Below are 27,998 nucleotides of genomic sequence, written 5' to 3'. Positions count from 1 at the left end.
GAAAACTACAAAATCCTTTTATTTATAGAAAATTTGCAAATGGTTGTCAAGAGGAAAACAATTACAAGCATGTATGGGTTGATGATATGATGTCTCAATAGGGACATTTAGGGACACTTTTGAGACATTTTTCCTCTTGGTCTGTCCCTCATTTTGACTGTGTATTTTTTGTTACAAAGTCTCTCTCTAGACAAAGAAAAAACAATCTAATAGGTCACCAGGACACTATGAAGGAAAAGAACAAAAATGTGCATGACTTTAACACAGAAAACTGCAAAACAGACAACAAAATATTTATAATTCAATTTTAACAAGAAAAAGCAATTAGACAAATGAGATTCAGTCTGTTAGGACAGGGTAAATGACTTTTCCTTGCATGGAAATTCAGATTAAACAACGGGGAAACTTGCAACACAGCACATAGAATCTGGGTGAGATTAGTGTGATGGGACATAAACTAGAACACACATGCAAAGCTGCAGCCAGACTTCAATGAAAACTGTGACCTTTGTTCACAATAACCATGTAGTGGCTTGTAGGAAAAGTACAGCACACTTCAGTTAACACTGCTCACATAATAGTTACAATATGGCGTAAAAAGCCTTCTGTAAGTAAAACACATGATCATATTAAATCAATGTTTCAATAAAGTAAAAGCAGCCCTGTCTTTAAACAGAAAACCCTTTCACAGAGTCTCTGACTTTCTCACAGTCAGCAATTTGTTTAACAGCAGTGTCATCATTCTTTGACCTTTTTAACTGTGTGCGTACTGTTGCACATATGAAGACAGTTACTGTTGTTATTAAACTGGGCCATTTACTGACCATCTTGGAATGGAAATGGATTTATTTCACTATAAATGCATTCATTGGGAGACACATTAACATCTGCTTTTTTAGCAGGTGTCCTGATAACAACCGATGAATAAACCACTGACACGTCCTCTTCACCCTGCAGTGAGAAGTAAGACACACATTTACTTCTATATATCTGCGTGGTAGCTAGTTTTAAATCACCGTGAATATCATCATCTAAAACACTTACCCCGCTATTCAAGCGACCGCAAAGAATGTGAACAGGAAATGCTTTGGATAGATGAAAACAGAATGTGCATCAAGACAGAAATGTTAAGACAGCTGGCTACAGAACAAACAGGAAGTTTCAGTTAGATGAAGGGCTGCATAGCCTACCTGCCCTCAGTCGTGATCTGAAGTGACAAACCGAAATCAAAAGTGCCATCAAAATGAGAAATGCAAGGGCTGCCAATACTCCGTGAACAACTGGCATCAGGTATCCAGGCTCTGTAGGTATATCTGTGAACCCATGTATGTACATTTTAATATTCCTCTGATTCAGGTGACAAGCTCCTTCAAGAGATACAGACCAAAACACCCACCTGTTGTTTTTTGAAACACATGACTGCTGGTAACTGTAGTGGTTCTATCAAACATAATCTTTGCAGTGCAACTTAAGGACCCATGCAGATCAACAAGCAGTGAAATAGTTGTTGGGCCAATCACCAGGTCTTCAGTGCCGTTTGGATTATTGGATTCCACACCACACAGCACAGCACAAGAAACAGGCGATTCTGCACTGTGGCGTACTGCAAAAAGACGGAAAGTTGAACCTTTTTTTAATGATAAAGATGCTGTATGTGTTTCAATTCCTCACCTGTGATTACACACAAGTTGATCGTAAGTAGCTTCTCGCTGTATTTATCACAGAGTCTCGCCCAGCAGATATACTTCCCAGCATCTGCTTCTGTGACATTTCCAATATGTATGGTCTTGTTGAAAGTCAGATAGTCTGTTTCTCGTCTTTGTCCCGATATCCCGAGAGTAGTGTGATTACTTGCTTCAAAAGTCCATTTGACATGTTCACCTGGACACGTATGTTCAAAATGGCTGCCTGCAGTAACGTAAACTGTCATAGAAATTTCAGTCAGAATTCCTGGGGGAAAAAAAACAAAAAAAAAAAAAAAAAAACAACATAAAGAGCTTAGAGGATGAGCTTTAGAGAATGCCTTAAAATGATACAGGATAGAATGAATGCATCTTGTTAGGTGGATTCTGTCTTGAAATGAGGACGCTTCAAACCTTTCTTCACTCTGATGACTGCCGACTGTTCACTGCCGCACACGTCTTGAGAACAGGACTCACACCAGTACAAGCCTTGATCATCCTCAGTAAAATGACTGATGAGCAAGGAACGATTTGACATAACTTTCCCTCTTTTATAAAAGCTGTTAAAAAGGTGTAATCCATTTTTACTTTGAAAGAATATCTGGACTTTGTCACTGTGTTCATCCTTCTTGTAAATCCATTTGAAAGAGTCTGAATTCCTGTTGTGCTGACATGGTATCACAGCTTCACATCCCAGGTAGAAATGAAGGTGATTTTCAGCTGTTAAAATATCAGTTTACTGTTAGAGTCACATGAAAAATGTAAAACATAAACAACAGCGAGTAAATGAATATTGTGTGGATTGGTTACTTACCGTGCCCTGTGGACGGGGACAAGTTGCAAAGGATCAATAAAAAACTGAAAATAAAGTCTTTCTGTACCAGTGAAGCATCCATTTCTCTGCACAAATACTGAACTGAGTTACTGCTCATCAAAACTCACATTGGAAGCTCTGTATCGCATCAAGGTTTTAGACTGAGCACAGAGATTAACTTCAACTAAACACATAGGATGTGGTCGGACAGCTAGTACAAAGGAAATTTAGTGTGGGTTTTACCCACACTGTGTCTCGAATGGTGATACTTATTGTACTTTGTGCATTAGCATAGGCGTTAAAGTAGGTATGCACACTACACCACGTTTAGACAGGCTCCCCAATGTATGAAGTGTATACGTCAATGAGATAATTTCTAAATAAATTTAGAAATGTTTGAATGATGCATGATGACAAAAAAAAAGCCCCAGATGGAGCTTTTTTTTTTTTTTTTTTTTTTTTACAGTTTACTCATCTGCCAAACTTAATCCTATAAGTGACATTTGGACTTTATAAAATAAAGGTTACTAGGCTTTGCTGCAACTGCGCTCTCTGAAAGCTCAAGGGACATTTTAGTTAACAGAGTTTGTAGACAGTCGGGGACAAGCAATCTTGAAAGTTCCACAGTGGAAAAGCTGACATGACATGGTCTGTTTGAGTAACGTCTGAATCTTAATAGCAAAAATCAGGTCACACTTTCAACATGACAGGCTATTTAACACCTCATTCAGCTCTGAAATTAAATGTGTACCCACATTGTGCAATTGTATAATTAGCCACTCACGTGTAGCTATTTGAGACACATGGCATAAGGGAGATGAATAATGTCGACGGAGCGACAGAACGTCAGTAAGAAACACTATGAATGTTTTGAAACACAAACTTTCTTTTTTCAATTCTTTAAAAAAAATGTTTTTATTTTTTTAAATGTCACAATTCCAACCAAATTAAAACTGAGCTGTATGTCTAACAACCTGTTCTGGGGCATCTGTTTTTTCTCGCTTGTTGAACGTAGCATTTCAGCTTTTCACACAAACACACTGAACTGTTAGTGGTTTCCTGATAGCACAGTTATGATTGGGGTACTTGGTGAATGTGAAGTATCTTCGAGTAGTCTTAAATGGTTTGTCGCTATTAGAACTACAGTGTCAAACTCATTTTAGTTTGAGGTCCATATGCAGCCCAATTTGATCTCAAGCGGGGCCAACCTGTAACACAATAGCATAATAACCTGTAAGTAATGACAACTCCATTTTTTGTTTGTTTGTTTTGTCATTTGTTTTAGTGCAAAGAAGAACAAGTAAATTAGGAGAATGGTTAGATTTAATAAACTATCCTTCAAAAAACAAAAAAACAAAAACTAATTTCTTAAGAAAGACAAGTGCAATTTGGGCTCATTGCTCTCTGATACTTAGTCCTAGGTCTCAGTGTTGTGTTATGCCCACTTTCTTAGGACAAATTAGGGTAAGCAATTATTTTCACTGAAAAACTAATGTCATCTCTGTAAATTCATGCTGCGGCCCCGATTTGACCCTCTGGCAGACTGCTTTTGCCCCGTGGGCCATATGTTTGACACCTGTGTAAAGTCTATGGTTTAAAGCAGTGCTTCTCAACCTGTTTAAGTCATTCCCCACGTTGAACAAGGGGGAATTTTCAAGCCCTACCTGTCCCAGTCGCCCCTACAAAAATTCTGGCAAATTACACATTTTTAAATTTATTGAACTAACACAAAGTAATGTAAAGTACTCCATAGCAAATCAAAAATCAATATTACAGTGTTCAAAATAAAATAAAAGTGTAGTTGTGCCATCAGTCACATCAAAAAACAAGTACAGTAGTCAAACGTGCAGAAAATAATGACACACTGTTTTAGTCATTTGCAATCTCTGCAAAATAGAAACACATAACAACCAAACAAATCTATTTATAAAGGCAGGTGAGGAAGTGAAAACATCCTGTATTACTGGCTGCAATGAGATTGTTTTCCGCCGTGCATCGTTTTAAAACAGGGTGACAAGCTTGTCACTGCCGCTCTTAAATCATATTCAATGTTGAGCTTGTGTTGGACCCGAGAAGCCCGTCTCACAGAAATAAAATGTGGCTGAAGGTTGGAGAACGCAGACTGCTCTCTGACCGGTGAGTGGATACTTCATCTCCATTCTAAACCCATCTCGTCGAGTGACGATATCTGCAATTCAGGTTTGCCTCATCAAAAACGTTCTTCCTATTCACGATTGCCATTTCAGATATCCACGACTACATTCTTTCTAGGACAAATGACGTCACCTTTGCCATTCATGTGTATGGGGTTTGTCTTTACAAATATCTACAGTTTATGCGCACATATCAGCTATGTGAATTGCGGATATCTGTAACTGAATTACGACTCGTATTAATTCCAGTTTGAGCTACCTACAGTTTGATTCTGACTAGTCATAATTCCAGTTCAAGATATATTTAATATCAGGCAGGGAGTCCCTCACATAGTGGTCCAGTGGTGTCGATGTTGGTGTGAAACTACAGAGGCAGTGACCCATATCGATCAACAGGTGGCAGTAAATACACATTTAACAACTTCATCCTTTCCATTCCGTTCCAAACATCTTGCAGAACTAACCACAGGTCTTCTGTGGATGCAGTCTTCCTCAAATCTTTCTGCCTCTTCATGTAATCCCAGACAAAATGCGTTTGACACCCCTGGTTTAAAGTGAGATGCGGTGAGCCAGTCAACTAGATGTTTAGCTTATGTGGCACACGCGCAGTGGACGAGGTGAGTAAGTGACTGAGGCAAAATGCAGTGATTTATCCAAGTGCAGAGCTCAATAATAATTCTCCAATAACACCACAAAAAAGTTGCTAGATTTGTCGCTACTTTTCGCTTTCTTCCATCGCAGTGTTGGCGATCATTGCGACATCCCACAACATTCTCCGCCCAGTGCATGATGCTATCCTCATGAGGGGTGTGCGATTCCACTATGTTTTTTTTTCGATCCGATACCAAGTAATACCAAAGCTAATATGTCAACACTGATACCAATATCGATACTTCTAGACGTCTACTTGTGTATATGAAAATGGTGACTTTTATAATGAAAACTGTAAAAGAATGTAAACATGTATTTTATACCTCTAAGAATTAGACAGAATTAACAACTGATTAAAGATTCTATGTCACATAGTAGTGTCAAAGTATTAATATTTCTTGTGTAAGCGGACTTGGTATCGATATTTTGATGTGAAGATCGATTATGAAAACACAAGTCTAGGTCGGAAGTATCGATATTTATGGATCGATACGCACACCACTACCTCTTCCTGTAATTTGCTTTAGGCAGGTCACTTTTGTTGGTGTAGCGAAGTGTCCTCCAGCGAAATCCCGTCGACATGGAGCTGCCTGAAGCGTTCGTGAAAGTTCTGCTGGGGTGGCCTTCCATGCATTTCTTGGTTGCTGTCTTCTGTCTACTTGCAGTGGTCTTTAAACTGACAACGTTGCTCGTCCAAAGAAAGGAAGTGCTTCGAAACGCTGAAGCTTTTCCAGGACCACCTGCCCACTGGCTGTTTGGACATGTTTGGGAGGTACTATTACGGCCACAGCAAACGCAGCTTAGAAGCTCCTGCGCACTGGTTCAAATGACGGTTTAAATATCTCACATTTAAATGTTAGATTTAAATTAGTCTTATAACACGTTTATAAGTTTGAATAAAAGTCATAATTAATTATCAATAATTTGTTTATGCCATTAGTCTTTTGTCTACACTCTGTTAAAATGCCTTTCTTAACATAGATAGATCGATAGTTTTTTTTTTATCATGTGGGAAATTCAGTGTCCAGTTGTACATTTACATTTGATACATAGTTTTACTAAAACGAAGTTAAATTTGAATTAAAGATCTTAACTTGAAGTGTCACGATGTAACTGTAACTGGAGTATTAATCTTGCATTGTTGTGATTTCTTTTTAAGTTCAAACAAGATGGGACAGACATGTACAAGTTAGTAAAATGGGGACAGCAGTATCCTTACGCTTTCTCAATGTGGTTTGGACCCTCTGTTTGTGTAGTCAACATTCACCATCCAGATTATTCCAAAGCCATCCTGGCATCAACAGGTGTGTGATCTATATTTGTGTTCATATCAGTGTTTCACCAAACCAGATAAGGTAAGATTAAAGCACACAGAGAGCAGGGTAACAATGATTTTATTGCCTCCCAACAGAGCCAAAAGATGATCTGGGATATGGTTTTCTTAACCCTTGGATTGGTGAGACAACCTTGCCTTTAAACAGCATATGCTGTCCGTTTACAGTGTTTTTTTTTGTTGTTGTTTTTTTGCCATTTACACTGACACCATCTGCTTCTGTCTGCAGGAGATGGGTTATTAGTGTCAAAAGGTCAGAAGTGGTTTCGCCATAGAAGACTTTTGACTCCAGGTTTCCATTATGATGTTTTGAAACCATACCTTAAACTGATGGCAGAATCTGCTGAAACTATGCTGGTAAGTAAACGACTTAGTCATGTAAATCACAGTTTGCATCAGATAATTAAAAATACAAATGTCAGCACATTGTAGGTGTCTGGTGTACATGTATTTTCAATATCCCACTGAGATGTCATATCTGTTCTCTCACTGTTTTCTCGCCAGGACAAATGGGAGAGTTATGCAAACAGCAATGAGGTTTTCGAATTGTTTGAGCACGTCAGTCTTATGACACTGGACAGCATATTGAAGTGTGCCTTCAGCTGCAACAGCAACTGTCAGGCAGAAGGGTGATTCATTTAAATATTTTTTATTAAGTCACAGTTTTAGTTCTGTGTTCTTCTGTGTTTCATTTTTCTGTTATAAAATCAAGACCCGGGTCAAACAACCCAGATCAACGACTTGGCAATCGACCAGGGATTTTATCGGCTTTACATTCTGACTGGATGGCCTAACAGACTGTATCATTGTAGATGCTTCAGCTCAAAAACAAGTTTTGGTCTACTCCCATAAAGACTGACCTCTGAAGGGCAGAGATTTTTGTTCATTTTTTTTCAATCAAACCAATCAAATGTGTTATTACACGATCGTTAATGGAAGTGGAGGTGAACGGCGACTGTGTTTATATACAGCTTGTATAGCGATCTCCCACACTTTTTTAACAATCATGGTAGCGCTCTACATCTGAGGAAAAGAGGAGATTTGGCAGCAGATATTGCGCACTGTGCAGGACACAGTGATTTCTAATATCAGCAGTGTTTTGACCGGTCCATTCTTCAGGTCATCAACAAACTGCAATGTTATCTGCAATGTATGCGATGACGTATGAGATAGGAAAAAACAGGCATGCAGCTCTCACAGCGGGAGGTCCGACCCAGGACTTTTGCCGTTGTGAAAGCACACCAAAGGCATGTCGACCCGGGTCTGAAAATGCCGGGTCGATTTTTGATGTGAAAGCGGCATCAGTTTAGTTATAAATCATGAGAGGGGGAAATGTAGCTTTTAATGTTTGTCTACGTTGTCATTTCAGTGGAACAAATGCATACATCAAAGCAGTTTATGAGCTCACTCATCTGATAAACCTGCGAGTCAGGACGTTTCCATACCATAGTAATCTCATCTTCTACCTCAGCCCACATGGTTACAGATACAGGAAAGCACTGAAGGTGGCGCACAGTCATACAGGTTTGATTGATTAATAACAGTATGAACAATTGCCAGTTATCAGTTGGACTATCACTTTGGAATATAGTGTATCCACCTCAAGAGAATGTCCGCAATGATTAATCCATCATCTTTTTTGTTTTTCCTTAAGAGGAAATTATAAGAAAGAGGAAAGAAGCACTAAAAGAAGAAAAGGAGCTAAACCGCTTACAGGCTAAGAGAAACTTGGACTTTCTGGACATCCTTCTCCTTGCAAGAGTATGTCATATATTATCTGATTTCTCTAAATTACACATTCTGAGACTTGATTGATCTACTGACAAGCCACAAACCTTTAAGTGAGTAAACACCTATAGTGTGCTTTATAGAAAATAATAATATTAACCTTTGGGCAAACGTCCAAATTCTTTGTACAGGCCCTCCAGGACGTTACTTAAGAAGTATCTTAAGGTATGACTAAAATACAAAAAATACAGCATAAATTAATATTATCCAACACAAAATGTGAACCACAACACCAGGATTCAGTGCCTGGATTCCAGTTGTTTCTTCGTAATGTGATCTATTTTCTTCTGTGTTCCCTGACTTTCGGAAGTCTGCACACTATATCTCCGACAGCTCTTCAGATCTATTCGTACAGTCAACAGCCCTTCCCAATTTTTTTTTTTTTTAATTTAGTTTTGCAGTTGAGACAGTATTAAAGTCTATAATTCAATCTAATGTGGCTAATCTCCATGCTCAGCTGTCACTGTTTGACACTCAGTGACCATAACCACAGAGACTTCCACGTGCTGTGAGGTCACATGCCTACCCTCTATTACTTATTTATTTCTATGCTTGTGTTTTTTATGTCTTAAGGATGACAATCAGCAGGGTCTGTCAGATGAGGATATCCGTGCAGAAGTGGATACTTTCATGTTTGAGGGTCATGACACCACAGCCAGCGGCATCTCTTTCATCCTCTATTGCCTTGCCCGCAACCCAGAACACCAGAATATTTGCAGGGATGAGATTAACGATGTACTGGACGGCAAAGACACAATGGAGTGGTAAGCCTGCTCAATGAAAGTATCATTATATAGCATCAAGTCTAGTACAGTGCTATTCTGTGCCACAGAAGGCGCTTTAGTTCAGCAGTACAGTATACAGTGTGTATACGGGGTCTATGTGAAAGCAACCATATTCTGACAGAACAGACCTGCACTAAACCCTGCACTGGTAATTTATCATCATTATTTATTGTAAATGATGTAGTTTGTGGTGCTTTTAATGAAGTGAATTAAACACAAAAGGGCTCCTGTTATTTAGCCTAGCCCACTGATCGCAATGGGATTGTTAAAATAATGGAAATGTGTCAGCACAAAACAATTCAATATTACTACAAACCACAACCTGCAAAATGAAACACAGTTTTATCGACAGCTCTCAGTTATTGTAAACAAGTCCTGAATACCACAACCTTTAGGAAGCTAAGATTTAGTGCAGGACTGTTTAGTTAAAATACATTTGTTACCAGTATTCTACCTACTAAACTTTCCTTCACTCTACATTAGTGAAGGGAATAACAAATAACTCAAAGTTTGGAACAGGACTTTCAGGTGTTTGCAAGAAAGTCCACAATGAAGATAACTTTCAACTTTGAGGATGACAATGCTCCCGAGCATCTGTTACAGCATGCGGTATTTGAATTACCAAAACTCACAATGGTTTGCGCTATTGACAATATTCAAAGTGTGGCTGAAGACTGGGAAGCTGTGCTTTTGTCTTTATGCGCAGACCGATGTTGAGGTCTTAAAGGGTTAAAAAATGTATGTTTTGGAGTGGCCAAATCCCCATCCGTCCATCTCCCCAACCACTTCCATCGACTCTCCCAGGCCACATGAGCGATATAATCCCTCCCATCATGTCCTGGGTCAGCCTCGGGGTCTCCTTCCAGTGGGACATGCCTGAAACACATCTCCCAGGATGCACCTGGGGGCTATCCTTACCAGATGCCCTAGCCACCTCAACTGACTGAAGTAGAGGAGCAGTGGTTCTACTCTGAGCTCCTCCCTTGTGTCCGAGCTCCTTACCCTATCTCTAAGGCTGAGCCCAACCACCCTGCAAAGGAAATTCATTTTGGCTGCTTCCTTCTCTTGTTCACTACCCAAAGTTTGTGTCCATAGGTTTGTGTCCATAGGTGAAGGTTGGAACATAGTTGAACTGCCTACTTGAGAGCTTCACCACCAGGTAGTGATTAGTTGACAGCTCTGTTCCTCTCTTTACCCGAGTGTCCAGAACATATGGTCGCAGATCAGATTGTATGACTATAAAGTCAACCAACGAACTACGACCTAGGCCGCCATGGTGCCAAGAACACTGATGAACACCACTCACACTCACACACTGAATACCACTTGGGTTTAGATCAGGCAGGCCGTTTCTCCCAGTCACGCCTTGGTAACCCCCTAGGCCCTGTAAATGGACTCTTAATTCAGTTCTACAGTAAGGACCTATTGAACCGTTATTTGTCTGACCCTTCGTCTAGGACCAATCTGCCAAAAAGTCCTGGACATCAAAGCCCCTAGGGTCATTAGGGCACTCAAACACCACCACAATAAGGTGACAGTTCAAAGAGGAGGAGGCCAAACCTAAATCCTACAAAAAAAAATCTGTTGGGGGCACTAATGAGGGCTGTTAATGGGAAATGTCCTCACAATTTGACCGATAGGAAACGATCTTTGCAAGATCAATGTAAAATGATTACCAAAATTTAAAATGTGCTTCAAATGGTATTTCTATAGCTCTTTTTTACCAAGTGGTACTCAAACAGCTTTATAGTTTTAATGACACATCTTAGATTTTACACCCATCATATAGACTGTCAGTTCATTGGTAATTAACACCCCACGTCTCTCGTCTTATTTTTAGGGAGGATCTCAGTAAAATTCCATACACTACAATGTGCATAAAAGAATGCCTTCGCCTCTACCCTCCTGTACCAGCAATGTCTAGAAAAACCACCAAACCTATAACTTTCTTTGATGGAAGGACTCTTCCAGCAGGTAGGTGAAGTTTGAGTCTACAAGGGTAATTTAGGATGTGTATTTGAGTGAGTGAAATATTTAAAGGCTCTGTATGGTTTATCTGCGTTGATTCAACAACGGACTCTCACATTATATGTGGGCAGTCTCTGCATGGTCCTACACTACACTTTTTTTTTCTTGTTTGTAGGCTCCCGTGTTGGAACAAGTGTGTTTGCGATGCACAGAAATGCAGCTGTCTGGGAAAACCCTAATGTAGGTCAAGATGACTTGATTCTGTGAATGACTCAATACATGGTACAACAGCAATAATATCACTGATGACATAACATCAGCAGAGTCTGTCAGCATCCTGTTTACATATAGCACATCAAATAATAGAAGACTTTAGTGATCTCAGGTTCCTAAATGTCATTAGGACACAGTAATTATAACTGTTTCTTTTCCACCATGTCTTTTGGTAGGTCTTTGACCCGTTGCGATTCCTACCAGAGAATGTTTCCAAAAGGTCCCCTCATGCATTTGTCCCCTTCTCAGCTGGTCCAAGGTTGGTATACACCTGACACTGTGAAACCATATGAATAATAGCTAGTCACTTTCTACTCCTTTATCTGACAACAGTCTGAAGAAAGTCAATGTGTAACTTGACATCAGCTTCTTTTTAACGACACTATCAACAAATTAGGCCAGAGTTAAGTAGAGGATGGGTGAACTCAGTGTAACCTAAGATTAACTCAGTTTGAAATAACACATATGATTTTATTGGATAATACAACCCTTTTTTACCTTTCTGCATTCCTCCCTCAGAAATTGCATTGGTCAGAACTTTGCTATGAATGAGATGAAAGTGGTGACGGCCCTGACACTGAAGCGGTACCAGCTGATAGAGGAGCCCAATTGGAAACCCAAGTTGATTCCCAGGCTGGTTCTTCGCTCGCTCAATGGCATTCACATCAGGATCAAACCCGTAAACACCCAGGGGTAAATGGAAATAACCACAGGGAAAATATTGTGTAACTGTGTCTCATTCTGACACACTGGTTTTATTGGTACCTCTTTGCACCTAATGAATTTTGATCAAATAGGAAAAGTTTGAAAGCTCCATTCATTGTTTTTTGTTGTAAAATGATTTAATGTAACAAGATTGAATGTAATAAGATGTTTCTCGTAAAGAAACATTTTAGCTTTGGTAGAAGCAATTATGACTTCATACTGAAACATACTGACATTCTCCACTTTTCTTTCCAAGGTTTGACTCAATATTTTACACTGCTGTTTTTCTTTTAGCAGTTGGTGTCTCTCCGTGTATTTTAGTTGTGGTTGCTGGTTTACTTAACACCAAGTAAAACAAACATGTTGTATAACTGAGCTGATACACATTGACCAATGTTCTTTTCTGTTTTCCTCATCCAATGGTTTTATTTTATTTTCAACCGAAGTTAAACTTTACCTTAGTTTACTGGCATCATGTGAAGCTTCACATTTGACCTGTAAGAAAAGTCATTAGTATGTCTTACATCAACTCTTTCGTCCTGGTTCCAAAGTACTTTGAGATATCAGTCTTAGGGATTAGAGGAATACAGCAGGCTCTAAATCACCAAGATCATATTTGTTCTCAGCCTGGGCTATTTAACATATTGCTGTCAAAGCAAGTGTTATGCAACATTATTTAAGGATTTTACAGTGAGTGCAATGACAGGTCTGATGGATTTACTGTCCTCACTGTGACTCTGGATCAAATACAGGGTTTGTCGTGATGGGTTTAAAACTAATGGTTGCCGCTTTATTATAAACATAACTGTAATATAGGTCCTAAAATTACCAAATAGTAAAAGAATTGTTATTTTTGAGGTAGAGAGTTAAAAGGGCATATAGTAGGCTCAGAAGCAACGCCATTTGTTCTTGAGATGCAACATAATCCTCAACTGGTTGTGGTAAAAGGTGGAAAGATTATTTTACATTTTGCAGAAAAGACTAAAAAGTAAGTTGTGAAGGACTAAACGAGGGCTGCTTCTGATTTAAGTCAGTAGACACTACAGAGTAAAAACAAAATGTTGGTTTGTGTTGTTTGTTAACACAGATTAAATATGTGTTGCGTAAACCAGGCCTTAGACCTCTTTGATTATCTATTCTGAGTAGTAAGAGGTGCTGGTGGTCCTAGGTGACTAAGACAGAGCTCTGTTTAAGTCACTAGTGCTAGTTAAAAATATATCCTTAAAATCAAATGACACCTTAAACTTTTTGGAAAGCTGCCCTTTGTGGAAAACCTCTGTGCTGTCCACATTTCAAAGAGAGAAGCATCGAACACTGAACTAGTGTGTGTTCATGGAACCTTAAAAACTGGACCACCAGCCACTGCAAACTCTGTTCTCTTTAGTTTTTGTTGTTGTTTATAATACTGTGTGCAGTCATGGTTCCCGTGCCTTAAGTGGGTCCAGGAATATATTATCAACTAGTACTGTTGCTTGTGAAAGATGTTAGCATGCTACGTGACTATTACAACACTCTAAATGCAAAACATTCTTTTTTTTTTTACTAATCTTTTACTTGAAATAAAGTTGGTACTTGTTAAAGGGTGTCTGGTCTGGACTAACTGAGTCATACATGCCTACATAACATCCACATGAATGAATGGCAGGTCCAAAAGTTTCCCAGCAGAACACTGGTTGCCACAATTGTCACAAGATGGTCAATGTTATTTACACTTCCTGTCCTGGTCATAAAGCTCCTGTAGATGAGGGCAATCACCCGCAGGCCTACGTAGGAACATGCTTTCATGCTTCAGTAAACTTCTTGATCATCTAGTTTGAACAGAAAGAGGTGCAACTGACTACTAGACAAAGTTGTCACACTGGTACTGTGTCTGTGCTGTGCAGTGAGAGGAGGACACCGTTATTCCACAGGAAACCATCAGGCCGAGGCTGTTGCAAGAACAACAACACAACAATTGAGGCTGTGGATAAACTTAGTGTAGTCAAAAGTGAGAAGGAGGGCAATGAGTCAAAAGTAATTTTTATTTTATTTACATTCATATCAATACAAAATCCACACACCCACAACAAAAATTCACAAGCACAGTTTAGTTTCTAGAAATGACGTATCTCCTTTCTTTTGATCTCAGATTTTCAACATTTAAAGGTCCCATAAAATGGCAATTCGTTGTAAAACTGCCGTCTTTGGAAAGCAGTTTGTCTTCTCCGATTACATTGCAGTCAGTCCATTGGCTTTGTGAAATTCAGAGAACATGTCCATGCGGTCAGGTTGTCATTTTGTGTGGGTGACTGCAGCTTTCAAGTTTGACCGCCGAGACTATTCAGTCTTAACCAATCTCATCTGACTACTAGCTCATTAGTTTACACTTGGCCTTGAAGGTGATCTGACTAAAACCACTGTTGTCACAATTACATGTACAACAAAGTGTTGTGGTTGCCCTGTGGTCATAAAGCACTGTTGGTGTGATTGCAGCCAGGTGCAATTGCAGATAACATCCTTTCACTTCCTTTCATCTCTCTGCCATCCACATTTGAAAAAGAAAAACCCTACCATAACAGTACGTAACAATACAGTTTCATGGGACCTTTAACACTGGACTAAAGCAAATACAGTTTGAGGTGGTTACATATTTTTTTACCCTTCTTGATTATTGTTTAATTCACTGAAAATATAGTATACCACATCGACTGCAAAGCTCCCCCACTGCCAGTGAAAGTTAACATGCTACATAACTATTGAAACATTCCAAAGCCAACTGTTTTTACTAACCTTTTATTTTTGCAATAAGTTGGTAATTGTTATTGTGCTAGAATCCATTCTGCTATATTCTGTTACTACTGTGCTGTTGCAGTCAGTTAAATGCCAAACACAGAAAACTGCAAAATCCTTGTATTTACAGTTGATCTATGTTGGTAAAACAGACAATATTTAGAACTTAATTTAACAAAAAAAAAAAAAAATGGACACATGGGATCAGTGTTTTTAGGACAGGGTAAATGGCTTTTACCTGCATTAATTCAGATTAAACAGCTGGACACTTTCAGCACATCACATAGGTTCTGGTTAAGGTTAGTGCAACAGGCCATAAACTATGACACCTGCAAAGCTGCAGCCAAGCCTCAATGAAAACTCTGCCCTTTGTTCACAAGTCACCATCTAGTGGCTTGTAGGAAAAATGCAAGACACTTCAGTTAATGTGATAGTGGTCTATTACGCGGAATGAAAATCCTGCAGAGTCAAAATAAAGAGCAGCGCCGTCTATGACAGAAACTCCTTTCACATCTAATTTCTCTGAGGTTCACACAGTCATATATCTTGTATAAAAGTATTTCTTTTAACAGCATTGTCAATATTCTTCAGGGGCGGGAAAAAAATACAACTTTACATCAATCCACAATCCAATCCATGAAAAAAAAAAACAAAAAAAAACACAGTGACCCATCATGTCCATGTACCCTGTCAGTCATACAATCACATCTTAACTACCACTCCGATGCTCTAATTCTCTCTGTCAAGTCTCGTATAGTTATAGTTCATTTAGTTTCAGCAAGATTCTGCTGTTTTCTGGACGACTTATCAACAGCTGACTTAGTAATGTAGGTGATATCTTGTGACTGACCACAGGGAAGCTGCGTGGTGTCTCCTTGTGATAACAATGAGTAATACAACGGATATAAAAAAAAAACTGTAGTGGATGGCTCCACTTCATCCAGGTCACAGTCCCTGACGTATCTGCTGGTAACCTGAGAGACAGCAGTTTCAACCAACTGGTTAGATAAGTAGTGAAGGTGTGGGCTTCTTGCCGGGCCAAGCTTCTTTGGCATACTTCTTTTTGCGTGGCTCGTTGTGGGTCTCTGGTAAGTAGGGGGCTGTTACAGGTGTGGGGTTGAGGGTGACGGGTGGCTGAGGAGCCTCTGGGGCCAGGTCTACTTCTGGAGCTGGATTAGGGAAGGGTAGAGGAAGCCCTCCCTGCATAGCAGCACCTCCTGGAGCTCCTGTTGGCTGGTTCTCATGACTGGTGGGAGGCAAGTCCCCGTAGAGACCACCGCCTAGGTTGTAACCGTGGAGGCGTTTTGAACCGAAGTCATCGAGACCCAGAGTGTTCTGTCCCTCTGATCTCCGTTTCTAAAGCAGGAATGGCAGAATATTAACTTCACATGTTTAGGCCCGGTCATACAGCCAAACCATTACAACTGACCAAAGTGATACACAACAGGAATACTAGTGCCATGTTCATTCCATGCCATGTATACTTTAGATAGTGCAAACTAAAATGTATTCACTGAACCATGCATTAAAGCTTACCTTAATGGGAACGACTGCCGTCTGCACCATATTCCTAAAGCGTCCAACCGAGGGGTCAATATCCTCTGTAAGTAACAATTAACAGTTGTTACAATTCAAATTGCAGTAAATTTAGGAAACTGTTGTCAACCAAGAGTCAGTTCGGTTTGGAATATAAAAAGCAGCTTGAGTCAAAACTAAAATCATCTAAATGCATGTTCTTTTCAAGTTGAAGCTTGAAACTTCCACACAAGAATCTGGAAGGAACCACACGGCTAAATGAAATAACAATCTAACAGAATTCTGTCAGACTTTATCAGTAAAAATAAAGAGAATTTAAACACAGTGTCATAGCATGCTTTTATAGTTTGACTTGTACCTGGGTTAATGATGGAGTCTTCTTCATTGAAGGTAACTCTGGAGTTCCTTCGTTTCCTCTTAGGCCTTTGGATTTCCAGGTTGCCCTCCTCGATGGTCAGGAGCGAGATACGCTTGTTGTGAGCTGTGTTGAACTCGGTCAGGTTCTGGCAGGATATAGGACATCACAAGAAAGACATGTATACAGCTGTAGCATTTAGACCAGGATATATAGAGCAATAGGAGGTATTATAATCCCATGTTAGATAAATGGGCATCCAACATAAAGGGGCCACTGAACAAACAGCTCTCATGTTAATATTATCCCTTATCTTAACAGTAGTTTTACTCAACCCTCTGATATTTACAATGAGAATGTTCATATATGTGTGATTATAATACAGGTCTGATGCAACCTCATTACTACAAAGCTGATTGTTGTAATGGGGACTGTTACAAATTTGATGAAATATGATAAAATGGGCAAATAATTGTATCTAAGTCTACCAGAATCAAACCCCTGAACGGAAATGTTGTCCATGTCAGGAAGCAACAGACATTATCTAATGTCGACACACCACATACTGACCCTCCACACGCTGCGATTTCCCTCCTTTCGGTCTGCATTGTAACATATAAACTTAATGTACCTCCAGCTCCGTCTCTTCCTCTGGAAGCCCAAGCAGTCCTTTCAGCTCCTCATCGTCCCCTGTCTTACTGTCCCCTGTGCCAGCACTGCCTTGGGTTTGGGGTTTTTCTCTGATGGTGTAGGTTCGTGTCGAGGCTCCAAAAGATATTGTCGAGTCTATGGGAACCTGCTGAGGCTTGTGTGCCTCCAGGCGGATGTGTCCCAGGAAGGTACCATGCGCTAAAATGGTGACAATCAAATAAGAGGCTTGTGTATTAGGAAAGACAATAAGCCTGTGAGATTAACCAATGAAAGAGCAGTGCTCCAAGACAACCTTGTGAACCAATCAAGGCATCAATGAGGACAATTGTACCCCGTCATTATTTCCTCTCAGGTCTGATACATCCTCATTGCTACAAAGCTGCAGTTACAGAAAAAAGTGAGCTATATTCATCACACAGCACAAGAGAGACTACACAAGAAAACCTCAAAAGCATGAAGTTTGGGGGAAAAAACACTAATTATAAAGGCTCTGTGTGGAAACCAAAATTAGAAGTGCATGAAAAAGCTTTTAAATTAAACTGAATTGTAATGCCTGCACGTTACAACAACGATACAACACATACCCCTCAGAGCCAGAAGTGCTGTTGTTTTGCTTGATTTGCTTGACAAGCTCCATAACCTAAATATATTACATTTCCATTCATAAAACAGAAAAAGCAAAAAGAAAACACGCTGTATAGCTGCTCGATATTAACTGTTTAGGATTTATAAACTATGACGGTTTTATTAACCATTTATGCTGTGATGTACCCTATGCTGTGAACCGCAGGCAGTTCATTAGGTACGCTAGTGGAAAGAAGTGCACTCTAAAGAAGCAGTCCTGGACTAAATCTTAGCCCATGGAGGTTGTGGCATTCAGCTGCAACTGTGTTTTCGTTTTGGAGGCTGTATTTAGAAGTACTACTGAATTATACTGTGTTGTTGTGTTACCAACTTTCTCACACAATTTCTACATAAACTGAACATTATAACAGTCACGAAGGGATATTTAGTGCAGGACTGTTATATCAGAATGCATTAGTCTTTCTCTAGCGTACCCAATGAACTGGCAAGTCAGTGTACACTAGCAATGAATTCTATTAGGCTTTTCTTTTTTTAAGCATGAGTCCTAAAAAAGAGTAGCGTGATTATGGTCTTACTGCTGTTGAGGTCTATGAGGAAGACCCTCTTCAGGTGTTTGTGGTAGACTAGGGCGGCATGAACACGTGAGCACGACTGATGGTCGATGGTGAAGTCACACCAGTCGGGGTTCCTCCCAAACAGGTAGAACTTCTTTTCATCTATGATCAGTTTCTACGAGGAGAGAAGGGTACAATGAAGTATTCATTCAAACAACTCATGGAAGGTTTCGAGTTATATCATCTCTGTGCCACTGAGCCATAACCCAACAGTGCTGCTTCTCACTGAAAAGCTTAAATCTCAGGGCTGCTGCTGCTATCGCACCGTTCAAAGCCATGCAGCCACAGATCATCCCAGACACATCTGGGACAAATCAGGCTGTCAGGCTTGTATCTGGTGCCTTCAGGTAACCCAGCGCGCACATTATAAGCCATTGCATACTTTATCACAAGTGCACATTAACGTTACACACTAGGACCACTGCATCGTGAGGCAACATTTCGGAGCTTTCGGTTACCTCGATCAGTTTGTCCCCCTTCATCACGTCCAGATGGAGCCCCGGAGGCGGCTTCCCTGCCCTGAGAGCACAAGTAAACATTTAAAAGCAGTCTATATAATGGTCATACATGCACAGATGATCATTAAGACAAACAAATAGGCATTCTCGCTTTGATTCGTCTTTTTAAACGTCAAGGGTGACTGATAAAAATGACTATTTTGACCTCAACACTCATGGAAACCCTTATAGCCATCGCAATCAACAACAAAAGCAACGCAGTCTCAGAAACTGTATTTCCGACTCATTGGAATAAGCGACTGCTGTGATCATTTAGTTCTTTCGCGCCTCTTAAATGTAACATATGATGCGCATTCTTGCAGAAAACACCCCACGCAAATGAGTGCCAGCGTTATCGAGTTAGCCTGCTAGCTTGCTCAGACGCTAACGCTCGCAGTCACAGACTTCTCCTCCTGCGCTAAAGTGAGATGGATGGACCGGGCGCCGACTGTTACGCTGCTTTGCGTCTCATCTTCCACGAAAAACACGCAGCTTAAACTTCTGCACGTGCATTTTCTCACCATGTTGGACAATCGAAAGGAGGAGGACCCTCTTTGCTTATTTTAGTCGCCATCTTGCTTCAGCTTCTCAAAACCGACCTGCATGCTGGGTAAACGGCGTCCCCTCGCATCAGTGGGAGTTGTAGTCCTGTAAACCTACCCTACCAAACGATTAACATTAAGAGAACAGTGTTTGGCCGATTAATATGGTCATGTCGTAGTTAACAAAAAACAAACAAACAAACACACACACACAAAAAAAAAAAAAAAAAAAAAAAAAAAATCATCAGATGGCAAAAGTTTCACCTTAGTTATATCAAAGTAGAGAAAAGAAAACGGGCTCTGAACAAGAACAACCTCTGGACGAAATTGAGTTTTGGAAAAAACGTTGTGCACACCTCCAGAAAGTGCAACATTTCTGTGTAAAATGACTCATCTGTGGACACAATTCCTAAAATAGACTTGATTAGGGTCCAGCCAAACAAAAGAACCAGAAATATTGTGTTTTGTTTTGTTTTTATGTAGGAAAAATTAGCCAATATTACATATCTGTGAGGTGCAAAAGTAAGGGCACCTGTATGATTACAAGTTCATTTCAAAGCCACATTCGACATCTGTTCAGATGTGTTTACAATCAATGCAACTCAAGGAGACTCAGATGTTGTAAAGTGCTCATTTTGTTAAAAATAAATAAATAAAATAAAATAATAAAAAAAAAAGACTGAACAAAGGAAGGAGATCTGTTACCCTCCACAGGAATAGTTGAAGAGCAAAGATCACTCCAAAAGCAATATGCATGTTGGCTCATGTTAATGTTTATGAGTCCACTATCAGAACACTGAACAACCATGGTGTGTGTGGTAGACTGGCAAAGAAACAGACTCTGCTCCTCAAAAAGAAGATTTCTTCTTCTTCCAAATTTATATCATCAGGATCTTTTAATTGGAGGTCCAGTGTAATTTAAGAAAATAGTTTTTTTCAACTTACATATTGTTATTTCAAAGAAGAAAAACAGCATGTGCAGCAATAATGACACCCCTCTTTAATATTTGGTTGCACACCCTTTGGCAGTGATGACAGCCTCCAAACGTTTCTTGTAGCATCTATAAGCTTCTTGCACTTGTCAGCTGGTATTTTCTCCCACTCTTTCTTTGCAAATTGTTCAAGCTCTTAAACGTGTGCAGGTTTATTTTCCCCAATGGCAGATGTCAGCTCAAACCAAAGATTTTCTATCAGATTGTGATCAGGACTCCTTGCTGGCCATTTTAAAGCAGTCCATTTTTTCCTCTTCAACCATTCCTGCGTGCTTTTGGATGTGTGCTTTGGGTCTTTGTCTTGCTGGAGGACTCATGTTCTTCGACTCAAACCAAGTTTTCTTACACTGGGTAGGACATTTCGCTCTAAAATCTCTTGATAATTCCCTGATTTCATGAGTCCTGTGATACGTTCAAGGCCTCCAGTACCAGATGCAGCAAAGCAGCCCCACAGCATTATGGATCCTCCACAATGCTTAACTGTTGGTTGGGTGTTCTTTTCCTTGTAGGATTAATTGTGCTGTCTGTAAACAAACTTGGTGTGCATTTCCAAAAAGCTCTATTTTTGTTTCATCTGCGAACACATCATTTTCTCAGAAGCATTGTGGTTTGTCCAGGTACTCTTTGGCAAAGATTAGTCATTTCTTTTTATGTCTTTCCTTCAGAAATGGTGTCTTCCTGTTTGGTTTAGTGTGTGGCGTATGGTACTTGTTGAAACCATGACCCCAGACTGTTCCAGGTTGGCCTTCAGGTCTGTGGATGTTTGACGTGGTGTCCACCATTTGCACCATCCTTTGAAGACTTCTCAAATCAATTTTTCTCTTCCCCCATATCCAGGGAGATTCATAACAGTACGATGCTTGGCAAACTTCTTAATAACGTTACACACTGTTGAAACAGGGACACCAAGTTCTTTGGAGATGGCCTTATACCCTTTGGAGGTCTGGCGTTTGCTAATTATCACACTTCTGATTCCTCAGACGGCTCCTTTGTCTTCACTATTGTGACAAAGGAACAGTGAATAACAGATGGCCTTTTTTTTTTTTAAATTGTTGTTTATCATTTGCTTTTTTGTATCAAACACGAGTTCTCTATAGAAAAGAAATGTTTCACATGATTAATTTTTTTCAGAAGATATACCACATTATGTACTTATGTACTTATTATCCTCATAATATATATATATATATTTTTTTTTATTATTTTATTTATTTTATAATTTTATATATATAACAACAAATATATATATAAAATATATATAATTATTATTTATAATTATATAATTTGTTAAGTTTTGCTGCTGTTGAGCTGGTGGTCTGAGTACCTGAACACCGGACATCAGACATCACAGTCTGGGAGGGATATATTTGTTGTAATGGTTCTACACCTTATATGGTGTCACTGAGTGGGGGTGGGTTGTTAACCAAAAGATCATGCTTCACTTTGGAAAGTGTGGGCTCTGTCAGATGCTGTGAGCTGCTGCCGTGTCATGTCGTAGAGTCTGTGGGAGGATGTTCAGTTTAGTTTCTCCCTGCAGCAGAAGGAAGTGAGGTTGCTGTCATTTCCTTCTATCACTATGATGTAGTTTAGCTCTGTTCCCGCTTGTATCACTGGCTTACACAAGGTGGTGATGGGGAGTAGGATTAGTAGTATCTAAAATTACATTTCTAAAGAACGCCGTGAACTCTGGATGACCATGTCTGCATGTCATTTGTGGTTTGGTTTCAGTGCTGAAGAAAAGATTTTGACAGATATTAAAACAGAATTTGAACCTATGACTAAGTTGTTACATTCCATGAAAACATTCAGTTTGGCCAAGCCACCAGGTGGATCTGCTTGAACTCTTCTTGAAAGAACATATTTTGCCCTTTTTGTAGTTGAGTAGGAGGCCTGGTTATTCCCTAGGAATGTGTGTGCACGCAGCAGTGTTTGTAACACCACACACACGCACACAAACACACATTGTGGTATGGCTATCTTTGTGAGGACATTTATTGCCAAAATGATTTCCCTAGCCGATAACCCTAACCCCTGACCTAACCCTAACCATGACCTAATTGTAATCATTAGTCTTAACTCTCAAACGGTCTTGTAAAGAATTAGGACTGGCCAAAATGTGTCCAAATTCACTCTGATGGCGTAAACTAAAATTGGTCCTCAGAAAGATAGCTGTAACAGAACACATACACACACATTTCATGAAAAGAAAGTATTTGATTATCTAGGTCTATTGTCTCTTGGTGAAAGCTCGTTTAATGTTGCGCAAGACAAATGTGGAGCAAGACATCACAATTGTTCTTTAATAAAATTTACTGTAACATAAGTCTTGAATCATACCACTAGGCGTTCACAGGCATTCACATGTGCGAATGCAAAAGTACTGCAAACAGCTCCTGTAACTTCCTCATTTACATCTGTGGTTTTTGACTGAGAAAGCATCCCCCTTTTGTGCTGCACTTGCCATTTGCTGCCTGTCTTCTTCTTTGAATGCAGCACACTGAGGCAACAGTGATGGCAGGCACGGTTGCTTTGCCACTTCAAGAATTTATTGCATCGCTGGACAATGCCTGTCTGCCGAGAATTCTGCAGGTTTGCTCTGGAGTGTATTTCCAAGGTAGGCCTCTCGCTATTAATTGTGAAATTAAAAACCTTTGACCTAGTGTGTACGATTATATCGTGGAAGAAAACGCTGATTGACGATTTTTGTTAATGACTTTTTGTTCCTTTCTTGGCACATTTCGCACTTTCTCTTTCAGGTTCTATATATGAAATCTCTGGGAGTGAAGTGTGCTTTTCTACCGGGGACCTAATAAAGGTGATTAACACTGAGCTCCTATCAGTTTGCTGTGAAGACATCAGCAACAATGAGAAATTTGAGTTGCCTATCAACCATACAGGTAGGCCGGAGACACACACACACACACACACACACACACACACACACACCATTTTGAAAAGATTGTTGCGATAAGCTTAGTTGCTGTTCATTAAACACTGCTTCTTCCTTAGGGTTATTCAAGGTTGTTCCGGAGGAAATGCCGTATGGTACAGTAGAGGAGATGGTGAGCCTAAGACCCATAGGCCTGGATTCCTGCCTTCCCTTCACTTTCACCAGCCGCTCCAAGATAACCCTTGGTGACTTCATACTGGGGACCGGGACGGCTTTGACTGTGCTCTGCGTTGAGAAGCATGAGGGCGAAGAGGATCAAGTGCGCTGCCACGTTAAAGGACTACAAGAAGCCTCAGCTGACGTGTGCATCCCTCTTTCTTCCCGAGGGGAGTTTTATGAGTGTGAGAGCGAGGAATGCTTCACCCTGCAGGAAATCATGTCCTCGGCGTCCCTGCGTAGCCGAAGGTTTCGCTTCAACAACGCCAGCAAGTCTCAGCGGCCCCTAATCCTCAGCCCAGTATACCAGGTCCAGGCCATCATGAACAGTGAGAATTTCTTTTAACTATTATATAAATAGTAACTGCATGTATTTAATTGGTGAACATAATTCAAAAATGTTTGTGTGTAAAGAGTAAATTACAGTGGATTTTTAACTTTTTATCATTTATTCAAATACTGCACGTAAATGTGGTCAAGAGGAACTTGCACTTGAGGGTTTCCATATTGTGACATTCATAGTTTTAGTTACATTTTACTTTTACCATCACATTTCTTTACATGGAGGTTATGTTTGTTCTAATGAAGCCATTTATGACTAAACATTGATAAATATATTTGCATATGAATGAAAATCCATTGAACTGTATTAAGCTTTTTCACTTATAGAATACATCATATTTTAAATGAACACAATATATTTTTCTCAATATGTCATCTAGATTTTTACATTACTTGTGGAACATGAAGTACATTTTGCTAATAATATTTGAAGAATCGTAATGCAGCATGACTGCATGGCGTTTGAGTCACGTTGGTAGTCTTCCGTGCCACTGTGCAGTTTCTGGCTTCCCTTCAGTTAATTTTAATGAATGCCTCTGCATTTTCTAAAAGTTGTTTCCTTTTTCAACAGTGAGGAAGAATGTGTTGAAGTTCCCATCCAGCTTAGAGGTGGATGTGGTTGATGTCACAGACATTTGTAAAGATGTGGATTTCGTGACACCCCTCAGCCTGACAGAGGTTGTATCGCAGCCTGACGAATCATTTCCTGCAGTAGTGGAGGTACTAGAGGGCCCGGAGTCCCGCTCTGTGTTCAAGAGCGACTGGATGACTGCACTCAGCAAGGCTGAGCACCTGATTTTGCACAAGAAAGGAACCTCGGCCATGATTTTATTATCCAGCTTGAAGAGCCGGAAAGCGCAGCAGTACTTCTTGGTATCTCAGCAATACGGGGGACGATTCCGGAGACGGCCTAGGGAGTTTAATTCCGTGTATGAGCTGTATGTTGCTTCAATCCAGGCACCGGGCCTGAAGGTCAGTGTAACGAGGAACTGTGAGGAGATCGAAGAGGAAGGGCTGCCTACCCTAAGCGTGGGGGAGCAGCTGGAGGTTGTGACCTGCAGCAGGATGGAGTTGCCTTGTGAAAGCAGCACGGGACAGAAGCAGTCCGTTGAGGCTCTTCTGTGTCAACGTCTTCAAGAACCAGACGATGGGGACGACGATGATGAGGAGGATGAGGACGACAAAGACAGGGTGAAAGTGGACGATGAAAAAGAGGAGATTTTTCTGCCCCTGTACATGCAGGGTCACTTCTTGGAAATACTCCGTGATAACAAGAAGTACAAACTCAGGGACTTGGGTAAGGAGTTTAGTTTGCCACTGGATGTTAAAGTGGTGAGCCGTGATGGAGAACTGGAGAACGATCCACTAGTTGGGTTTCCATGTCTCAGAATAGAGGGGGCTATGTTGGAGCCCACCATCCAGGCAAGCCTTTTGCACAAGCCAGACTATTGTTTTGAGATCCCGGCTAAGTGGCTCTCTATGTCCGTCTCTTTTACTAAAGACCCCGTGCCATGGCCCAATGGTCAACCCCCAAAGTGCCACATAAACAGGGTGACCGAGGTGACAGACACATTCTTTTATGAATTTCGCAAACAGGGCAGCTCGGACGAAGCTCCTCCACCTCGCCCACCAAAGCGAAATCTGTCAGCTTTGAAACCTTCCAAAAAGCCTAAATCTTCAAAGAAAGCAGACAAATCCAAACATCGCACGGACAAAAGTGTTCCAACCAAGACTTTCAGTGATTTGACTTTAAATAACAAGAAAAGACCACCAGCCCCCCCACCCCCTGTAAGTATGCCTGAGCATTACATTACATTATATTTTTAAGGCCTGTTCAGCTGTTGTCTTTAATATTCTATCTTGGCACGTTTCTCAGCCGTTTGTGTTAACCATACACCAGTGTTATATCTGTCTTAAAACATGTTCTCACGATATAAGTTCCAGGAAACATTTAACTTCGTAAAATGTCAGTGGTGCTTCCACTTTTTGCCGTGGTTAACAAGTCAAGCATGTAACAAAACAGAGCATTTCTTACTTCCTCTCATTCTGCAGGCTAACGCGGATGACGAACCCTCACCGCCAATCCTTCCCCGAAAGCCCTCCGGGGCTGACACAACCAGGGGCAAGGCTCTGCCGAACACTTACGTACGAATTGAGGAGTCTAAGAAAATAGGTGAATCCCACTCTTTATATATATCACTGGAAGAACAATTCACATGTTCATTTGCTGTGTGTTACTCACGTTTTCTAAGACCAAAATCAAAAATACTTCCTAGTCTGGCCACAAACACATACACTGAGCTGGTATCGCAAGAAAAAAAAAAAAGAAAAGAAAAAAGGCCACTATATTTTCTAAAACAAACTATTAAAGCATAAGAAAATCGTGCTTCTGGACTGTTTTCATCCGTTCACTGGCACACATTAAGGATTTTTGTCATATTTGTCATACACTAATGGAACTTAATAGAGTGTATGGTCAGAGATAGTCCTTAAGACAAAATCTGATGTTTTATTGTGTGTCGCAAATGATGGAAGGAGAACAGTGTGAATGTTACTGACTTTAATCCATGCTTATTTCTCCCCAGCACCCCCGTGTGACATTGAAGCTGATGAGGACAGTGACCACGATTATGAAACTGTGGATGAGAATTTGGTGTCAATGATGAAGACAGCACAAGAGAATGTTTTGTTCTATTAAAAAAAAAAAAAAGGATAGAGACAGAGATAGATTTGTGAGAACTGAATGTAATAATAACAAAAGCTTTTTACGTCAAGTTAAGACCTGTGCATGAAATCAAAGATGTTAAGACTCATGATAAATATCATAAGTTAGACTTATCTAAAAAGGAAAGCTTAAGCTTTAAATTGCAATCGTATTATCTTGTCTGTACAACTGTACTACTACATGCCCTGCATCAACTCATGACACGGACGGTTTGCAGAATTTAGTTATTTTTTATTTGGTTCCCTAACAACAAACTGCTTCACACATATACAACGAAGAGACAGTATCTGGTGCTTCTCTGATAGTTAGCAGAATTTCCTCTGAGTCATTACTTTGCCTTCCAAAAATACTTCCCTCTTTCATGCGGAGGGTTTCCTGGATACAAACTTTGATTGAACAAACTATTCATGGAGTTCAAACACTTTTTGTACAAGACTGTCAGTAATGTATTTATTTGACCATGTGGTGAATCATGGGGCTGTAGCTTGTAGTTCTGTATACAATGAGTATATTTATGTTGTGCAATACCAAGCAGTTTTTTTTTTACTGTGTATGTTGTATTCAGCCTTGGTATAAAACAGTCATAACATCCTGCAGGAGGTATTAGTCCAAGATGACGCCACAAACTATAGCCTAGATCGAAATGATCAGAGTCGAATCAGTCCACATTTTATTTAAGCTTCACAGATGTAGCTATAGGTTGCATTTGATGCATGTCAAATGCTTACCATATATAGGGAAACTCTAAAGACTCAGTACAGTCTAAACCACAAACTAGTATCACTGCAATAGCTATAGCTCTCCCTCAAACCACATCAAACTAATTTATGTGCAAACAGCAACATTATCACAAAAGAATGAGAATTTTTTTGCAACTTCGTTGACTTGCAGGCCTTCCGAACTCAAACTATTCAACTGTTCAAACTATCGTGCCAGTTGTTTGTAGATTACTGTGTTTAATTTTGTACTGACGAAATTACTCATCATAAAGTGTGACTTATGAATGCACCCGCCCTGACCCGTTTGGTTTGTTCAAATTTTGTTGAACCTTGTTAATGGTGTGTACCTCTGTGTGTAGCTTTCTCACAGGATGCGTCGTGCATCCTTCCATGTGTGACCACACAACAAAAGA

At 40.1% G+C, this 27,998-nt stretch overlaps 4 protein-coding genes and 1 non-coding gene across 6 annotated transcripts; 2 read left to right on the top strand and 3 right to left on the bottom strand.

Annotated features, from left to right (window-relative positions):
• LOC125016561 lies at positions 1-2,832 on the bottom strand. Of its 2 annotated transcripts, XM_047599111.1 has the most exons (7): positions 2,497-2,829; positions 2,097-2,402; positions 1,672-1,950; positions 1,397-1,603; positions 1,191-1,313; positions 1,045-1,085; positions 1-951 (listed from the first exon to the last, which is right to left on the bottom strand). In XM_047599111.1, exons 1-7 carry the CDS (start codon positions 2,612-2,614, stop codon positions 817-819), a joined length of 1,209 nt encoding a protein of 402 aa, XP_047455067.1. In that variant the 5' UTR covers positions 2,615-2,829; the 3' UTR covers positions 1-816. The 2 variants fall into 2 exon arrangements, with proteins under 2 accessions (XP_047455067.1, XP_047455066.1); XM_047599110.1 differs by having other exon boundaries at positions 1-1,085; positions 2,497-2,832.
• A 2,993-nt stretch (positions 2,833-5,825) lies between these two features.
• LOC125016762 (cytochrome P450 4B1-like) lies at positions 5,826-13,732 on the top strand. The gene is made up of 12 exons (XM_047599443.1): positions 5,826-6,072; positions 6,460-6,604; positions 6,712-6,756; positions 6,863-6,990; positions 7,138-7,262; positions 8,003-8,157; positions 8,288-8,394; positions 8,995-9,185; positions 11,047-11,180; positions 11,350-11,414; positions 11,624-11,706; positions 11,967-13,732. The coding sequence occupies exons 1-12, from the start codon at positions 5,881-5,883 to the stop codon at positions 12,142-12,144; spliced, it is 1,548 nt and encodes a 515-aa protein (XP_047455399.1). The 5' UTR covers positions 5,826-5,880; the 3' UTR covers positions 12,145-13,732.
• A 427-nt stretch (positions 13,733-14,159) lies between these two features.
• ppp1r8b (protein phosphatase 1, regulatory subunit 8b) lies at positions 14,160-19,799 on the bottom strand. Its single transcript, XM_047599698.1, has 7 exons — positions 19,681-19,799; positions 19,121-19,181; positions 18,624-18,777; positions 17,444-17,661; positions 16,816-16,960; positions 16,458-16,522; positions 14,160-16,277 (listed from the first exon to the last, which is right to left on the bottom strand). Exons 1-7 carry the CDS (start codon positions 19,731-19,733, stop codon positions 15,924-15,926), a joined length of 1,050 nt encoding a protein of 349 aa, XP_047455654.1. The 5' UTR covers positions 19,734-19,799; the 3' UTR covers positions 14,160-15,923.
• LOC125017106 lies at positions 18,847-19,005 on the bottom strand. The gene has a single exon (XR_007113809.1). It is a non-coding gene; the product is annotated as a small Cajal body-specific RNA 1 (non-coding RNA).
• A 3,357-nt stretch (positions 19,800-23,156) lies between the features above and the next one.
• Positions 23,157-27,874, top strand: themis2 (thymocyte selection associated family member 2). Its single transcript, XM_047598383.1, has 6 exons — positions 23,157-23,307; positions 23,450-23,590; positions 23,703-24,128; positions 24,713-25,929; positions 26,194-26,314; positions 26,727-27,874. Exons 1-6 carry the CDS (start codon positions 23,181-23,183, stop codon positions 26,837-26,839), a joined length of 2,145 nt encoding a protein of 714 aa, XP_047454339.1. The 5' UTR covers positions 23,157-23,180; the 3' UTR covers positions 26,840-27,874.
• Positions 27,875-27,998: the final 124 nt, after the last annotated feature.

This window comes from Mugil cephalus, chromosome 11 (genome assembly GCF_022458985.1).
Source record: "Mugil cephalus isolate CIBA_MC_2020 chromosome 11, CIBA_Mcephalus_1.1, whole genome shotgun sequence".
NCBI classification, from domain to species: Eukaryota; Metazoa; Chordata; class Actinopteri; order Mugiliformes; family Mugilidae; genus Mugil; species Mugil cephalus.
The sequence above is the reverse complement of the archived record's forward strand: the minus strand, read 5'-3'. Positions and strand labels throughout refer to the sequence as shown.

Coding starts and splice junctions, on each gene's coding strand:
- LOC125016561 (XM_047599110.1), bottom strand. CDS start 2,614: ATGAGCAGTAACTCAGTTCAGTATTTGTGCAGAGAAATGGATGCTTCA. Junction 1,604..1,671: donor CAACTTGTGTGTAATCACAG/GTGAGGAATTGA, acceptor GTCTTTTTGCAG/TACGCCACAGTGCAGAATCG. Junction 1,086..1,190: donor CAGATCACGACTGAGGGCAG/GTAGGCTATGCA, acceptor ATCTATCCAAAG/CATTTCCTGTTCACATTCTT.
- LOC125016762 (XM_047599443.1), top strand. CDS start 5,881: ATGGAGCTGCCTGAAGCGTTCGTGAAAGTTCTGCTGGGGTGGCCTTCC. Junction 6,073..6,459: donor TGTTTGGACATGTTTGGGAG/GTACTATTACGG, acceptor TTTCTTTTTAAG/TTCAAACAAGATGGGACAGA. Junction 11,415..11,623: donor CTGTCTGGGAAAACCCTAAT/GTAGGTCAAGAT, acceptor GTCTTTTGGTAG/GTCTTTGACCCGTTGCGATT.
- ppp1r8b (XM_047599698.1), bottom strand. CDS start 19,733: ATGGCGACTAAAATAAGCAAAGAGGGTCCTCCTCCTTTCGATTGTCCA. Junction 17,662..18,623: donor CCTCATAGACCTCAACAGCA/GTAAGACCATAA, acceptor TCACCATTTTAG/CGCATGGTACCTTCCTGGGA. Junction 16,961..17,443: donor AGGAAGAGACGGAGCTGGAG/GTACATTAAGTT, acceptor ATATCCTGCCAG/AACCTGACCGAGTTCAACAC.
- themis2 (XM_047598383.1), top strand. CDS start 23,181: ATGCAGCACACTGAGGCAACAGTGATGGCAGGCACGGTTGCTTTGCCA. Junction 23,308..23,449: donor CTCTGGAGTGTATTTCCAAG/GTAGGCCTCTCG, acceptor TTTCTCTTTCAG/GTTCTATATATGAAATCTCT. Junction 26,315..26,726: donor TGAGGAGTCTAAGAAAATAG/GTGAATCCCACT, acceptor ATTTCTCCCCAG/CACCCCCGTGTGACATTGAA.